Raw genomic sequence first — 6,000 nt, forward strand, 5'->3', positions numbered from 1 at the left:
GCTTGGGCTTCTCACCTCTAGACATCTAGTTATTTGAGAAAAACAAACTCCTTACTTATTAAGTCACTGGAGTAGAGTTTTCTATTACTGTCGCTGAATAAAGTCCTAGCGACATCTCATACTTGTTCAAATGTTTATTTGATAGATAGGAACATATTTCATTGTGTTCTGTGCTATGGGCACTGTGCTAGGAATAACAAAAACAATGGGTCAGACAAATAAGGCTCTTTTCTTCATGGAACGTGGAATACAGTTAGTATAGAAGAATCTATTGATATTTGAGTCCAGAATTCAGGGAGACTATGGTTTGCTGTCACAGACCCCAAAGCAATAGAGTCAATCAAACTAAACTACTTGACTTATGTAGCTAGGAAATCCTCAGGGGGACCACATGCCAGAAGGAGCAGTAGTCTCAACATTGGAAGACTTAGGTTTTGGCTGTAATTCTTCAGCAAAGTAGATTTGGCGAAGCAACGTGGGGTACTTGCTTAATTTTTCCTGAATCTACTTTTCTTTTTTTTTTCTGCTATGGATTTAATTTTATTAAATTTATTGGGGTGACAATTGTTAGTGAAATTACATAGATTTCAGGTGTACAATTCTGTATTACATCATCTATAAATCCCATTGTGTGTTCACCACCCAGAGTCAGTTCTCCTTCCATCGCCATATATTTGGAATCTACTTTTCTTCTTTGGAAAACAAGAACATTGGGCTTGATAATCTTTAAGGCTATCCTCAGCTCTAAAATATTTTTGTGATTACATTGAACAAAGATGGTCATGAAATATACCAAACAAGAATGTCTCTAAATTTTGATTCTAAGAGTTCAACTCAGAGAATATATTAAATAAAAAAATGTTAAGAGAATATATTAAATAAATAAATAAATCACCACCTGTCACTCCCCAATTAAACAAACAAACCAACAAAACCACCCTTGAGGGAGCTGTGGTATTACGGAAGAAGTTCTGGTTTGAGTCCTGGCTTCCACGGAACGTATGGGTAAACACAGGCCAGATACTCAGTATCTCTGTTTTAATCTCCTAATTTATGAAATAGGCCGTTTCTCTTCCCTCACAGTGCTGCTTATGGAAACCACCATTGTAAAGGCCCCTTACGATTTGATATCAGCAAGATACTGACAATGTCTTATAATATCAAAATCCTGCAAAAGACATACATGAGTGGGGTTTGATATCTTCAGTTTAATTCTTCATCACATAAGGACGATAGATCTTTTGAGTTTTCTTCTCATTTGTGACCCATTTTATTTTTACACAAGAGAACAGACAAGAGAAACAAGAACAGCTAAAATTCAAATCATCTGTTTGTTTTCTAGCCCCAGTGAAGGTTTGGGGGAGAGGGTGGGTGGTTGAAAGGGAAGCTGAGTTCAAGTGAAGTGTGGGGATTACAACACTTACCTATGGCCTCTAATTGTTCATATTCAGTATTGTATAGTATTGTGAATAATCTAGTTTTTGTTTTATGACCTTTCTATAGAGATAAGTATAGATATGAACTCTGTCTCCATATGCGGTCATTAGTTGATGACACAGTGGTGACTTTAGTTATTGTACCCACAACTATAAAAAGTTTTGCAATAAGAGGAACTTTGGCTATGGGAGTTGCTCTATATATAGTAAAACCTCCCTTATCCATTTCACCCAGCAGATGCAAATGAGGAAGAGATAATCCTTTGATTATAGCCAACATAGGTAACACCTGTACTTTGACCAGTTAAACATGGCAGCCGATGTTCATTTGAATGTGGTGGGGAGATAAGAAAACAGAAGTCTTTCTTTCTCTTTATCCCCTTTCTCCCCCAGCCCTTGCAAAATCCTGATTATCGCAAAGGGCTGTTTGCTAAGATTAGGCAAGAGACATAACCAAGGACAAATTGGGGAAGATACCAAATAGAATACCTGGTGCCAAACATGAGATTCAGTAGCTTCATGGACACCATCACAACCAACCTCCGCCAGATGGTGAGGGAGGAACTCACAGAATATAAGGGAAAACACAAAGTATGAGACAAGGAAGCAGTGGTACTGTTTCTACCTCCCATGAAAGAAGTGAAAAGAAATCAAACTCTTTAAAAAGGAAATCGCATGTTTGGCTCCCAAAACACGGGAACAAATAACACACAATCAGAAATCACGTCTCACTCTGCTTGTGTCTGGCACTCTCCCCTTCTGAAACCAAGGGACCACATTCATATCAGTAAAGCCTCCATATCGGTTCCACATCTGTTCCAGAAACTCTAGGAACAGAGGGTAACAACATTATTATTAAGCCAACAAATGCTCAGTCATGAAGAACTCAGTCTGCAACAGGACGGGCCCCATATCTCACAGTGTATCATGACTCTCCTCTACAGTGTTGCACATCTGGTTAAAAACAGTACATGTTTCTTATGACACTAAGCCATACCACCTACTAAAGTGAATGTAAAAATACAGGTAAAATTCTTAAGCCATTTCATGAGCCAGAAGTAGCAGTGGGTGGGACAAGTGACCAGGGATGAAGGGAACAATGGCAGACACTGAGGGACATGGCAGAAGAGAATGTGAAGGAAATGGCCATTTCTGTGACTTTTAGAGAAGGTGCCTGCCTAAATTTTAAAATGGTCTATTTCGTAAAACCATAGGTTTCCTTTGCTGAAACACAAATCTTTCTGACATCTAGGGCTAGGTCATACATCGCTCTGGACCCAGACAGGGTCACCTAAACCTATTTTTAGGTCCCACGTGAACCTCTCTAACCACTGCTAATCTCACCCCTGTTCCTGACATCCCGTTTCTACCCACTGGCCTGCTAGCAGAAGAGGAATAATGGCTTGGAGGACTTAATCAATCGCCTCTTATTATTAGATTCCAGGCTCCCTGGCCTAAGGACAGGATCTGGTTGGTGTATCTGTGGATAGGGGCTAACGAGGAGGGACAGTAGAAGTAAGTGCCCACAGCCACATGCAGCCCACTGAAAGCAGCTCTGGGTCTCGGCCACACACGAGCCATCACCACCCGGTGTCCCTGAATCCTCGGGGTGGAATAGAAGGCAGGGGCTTCACACTTCGAAGCTCCTCTCACTCGGCAACACGGGCGACCCAGCACGCCAAGGATGCAGCAAATTCATTCTAGGGTCGCCGGCGATCAGACAGAGGGGCGCGGGCGCGGCGGGGGCGTCCCCAACCTAGAGCCTTCCAGCTCCTCCCGCCTCTGCCCTGTCTAAGCCCCCTGCCGGGTCCGAGCCCCCTTCCCGTCGGAACCCAGTCCGCGTCCGAGCCCCCTGCCCACAGCGGCCGTCTCACCTACGCTGAGCTGCCCGGAGCAGTCCGCTGGCTTCTTGTCCTCGCAGTGCGGCCGCCACAGAGCAGGTGCGAGCGCCCCGCCTGCCCGGCCGGGCCGAGCCACCAGCCCGCACTCCCCGCCCCTGCCCGCCCCTCCCCGCCGCTGATCGCGTGCTGGGCCTCCCTTCTCAAAGCCCTCACTTTCCTCCACACCCCTGACTCCCAGACACTCCCTAAGGTGTGTGCTCCAACAGGGGCCCATTCCTGGGCAGCCAGGGACTGCGACCAACTGTGACCTATGAGGCAAAGCAATTATAGAGCGAGGACTCAGAGCAGAGGCTGTCGTGAGGAAGACTGTGTCATATCCTGAATCAGAATCCAGTTTTGTAATTTAAGCTTGGTGTCACGAGTTCCTTCCTTCCTTCCTTCCTTCCTTCCTTCCTTCCTTCCTTCCTTCCTTCCTTCCTTCCTTCCTTCCTTCCTTCCTTCCTTCAACAGATCTGCCACATGCTAGGTAGGCACAGTTCTAGGTGCGGGAGTTAGAGCTGCAAAAAAGAGACAAAGTCCTTGCCTTGAAGGAGCTGCTTCCTACTAAGGAATGCATCATTTTCTTCGTAGCGTCATGTGATCTCAATGCTCTCATCTGTAAGCTAAGGGCTGGACTAGTTGAATAGTTGCCCACTCTGTCTGCTGCTCATAATCTCCTGTGGAAGTTGAAAGAATGCAAGGGCTAAGGCTCCATCTCAGATCTGCTGATAAGCATCTGAGCAGGAATGATGGCAGATGTACCTCTTACAAGCTGCTCAAGTGACAGAGGAAGTCTGGATTGAGAACCTCCCCTCCAGATCTCTAAGATGCCTTCCAGTTTATCCATTGTTGAGGGCACTGGAAACCAAGAAAGACTTCCCGGAAGATATGCTGTATTTAGGTTTTAAAGAAAGGCAAAGAATATACACTAGCAGGGTGGAAGGGGTCGGGATCCTAAGTGCAACTTCTTTTGTTCAAATAGTTCTCCTTTTCCAAAGAAAGTCAAAGGAAGTCACTCTTGAGGATAAGGCATAAACCTGAGCAAATCTTTCCTCTATAAAAGAGTGAATGAGGCCTGGTGGAAGGAGATAATGGCAGAGAGGCATTGCTGTTAGTTAAAAGGCAAATAGAGCCACACACTTCAGATGGATAATGTTCCAGAGCCAGAGCTGGGAGAGCATCTCTTTAATTTTATAACTTGGAAATTTATTTAATCACCAGGCCTCATCCTGGCACTTGCTCACACCCATTGTATTTTAAGTGGATGATGAGGTGGAGTCCTAGATGCCTGTTACCCTGGGAAATCCTGTTTTCCTTCACCAGATCACTGTTATAGTCAGGCTTTCTCTTTAGTAAAGGTCTCTTTTCCTCTAAGGCTATGATAATGAAACAAATGTGTGACCACCAGTAGTTACTGGTGTGTAGAAATGCTTCTTTTTTTTTCCTGCTTTTACTTTTATTTGCATTTATTATGTGCTGAATTTATTCCCAGGCTGCAAATTTTTGTTTCTTAAGTTTCTTCTTGGAGATCTTTTTCTTCTCTCTTCTGGTTTAGATAGAATCTGCTCTTTTTCAGTACGGATCATGTCAGGGTGTCAGGGAGAGTCATGTATGGGTTACTCCTCCCATGAGCTCTGTAAGTTCTGTGCTGCATCTTGGGAGCTTTGTTCACCTGGATCTGCTCAATGATCAGAGATTCTATATCTAAACCCTTAAGTACAGCATTACTCTGCATTTTTAAACATGTGCAGTAAAATTCAGCACTCTTTTTGGGGCCACCAACTGTGTCTAGCTCCATTGTTTGATCCAGGCACACCTACCAACTCCACAACGAAGGAATGGCATACATTGCTTCTGTAAAGTGACATCCTTCACATACTTTTTGGATATGTATACCCTTGATGGCCTGGGCAGTTTCATGAGTGTTCTTAAAGGGAACACAAAGATTTAAACCTCTTGATTTGCATGATTTTGTGGGGTTTTCTGGGTCAAGTGAATAGTGAACCATTTTCAGAGGTCACCTCAGGCAACTTACAGGAAGAGCAATGCTTTTTTAAAAATTATTATTATTTTTCGATTAGAGTGGACATTCAATATTATTTTATGTTAGTTTCAGGTAAGCAGCATAGTGATTCGATATTTATATAATTTATGAAGTGATCCCCCTGATAGTCTAGTACCCACCTGGCACTATATATAGTTATTACAATATTATTGATTATATTTCTATGCTGTACTTTGCATCCCCATGATTATTGTGTTACTACCAATTTGTACTTCTTAATGCCTTCACCATTTTACCTAGTCTCCCAAACCCCAATTCCACCCAGCAACCATCAGTGTGTTCTTTGTATCTAGGAGTCTGTTTCTGTTTTGCTTGTTTGTTTATTTTGTTCTTTAGATTCCACATATAAGTGAGATCATATGGTATTTGTCTTTCTCAGTGTGACTTATTTCACCTAGCATAATACCCTCTAGGTCCATCCATGTTATCCCAAATGGTAAGATTTCATTCAGTTTTATGACCGAGTAATATTCCATTATGTATCTATACCACATCTTTCAATTCCACTTCCACAGAAACCCAAAACACTAATTCAGAATGATATATGCATCCCTTAAGATATATGCATCACTACTTACAATAGCCAAGATATAGAAACAACCTCAGTGCCCATCAAGAG

At 42.9% G+C, this 6,000-nt stretch overlaps 1 protein-coding gene across 3 annotated transcripts in view; it reads right to left on the reverse strand.

The window, feature by feature from the left end:
* The window catches only part of TMEM45B (transmembrane protein 45B), a 35,595-nt gene extending 32,175 nt beyond the window's left edge, over positions 1 to 3,420 (reverse strand). The window contains exon 1 of one of the 3 annotated variants that reach the window (XM_074321877.1): positions 3,311 to 3,420. Coding sequence is in view for 1 of the 3 variants with exons in the window: in XM_074321876.1 (XP_074177977.1) it covers positions 2,169 to 2,215 (47 nt within the window). In the remaining 2 variants the exon portion in view is untranslated. Of the gene's footprint in view, positions 1 to 2,168; positions 2,264 to 3,310 lie in introns of those variants that run through there. The other 2 variants (XM_074321878.1, XM_074321876.1) reach the window with 2 other exon arrangements.
* Positions 3,421 to 6,000: the final 2,580 nt, after the last annotated feature.

This window comes from Rhinolophus sinicus, linkage group LG16, assembly GCF_036562045.2.
Source record: "Rhinolophus sinicus isolate RSC01 linkage group LG16, ASM3656204v1, whole genome shotgun sequence".
NCBI classification, from domain to species: Eukaryota; Metazoa; Chordata; class Mammalia; order Chiroptera; family Rhinolophidae; genus Rhinolophus; species Rhinolophus sinicus.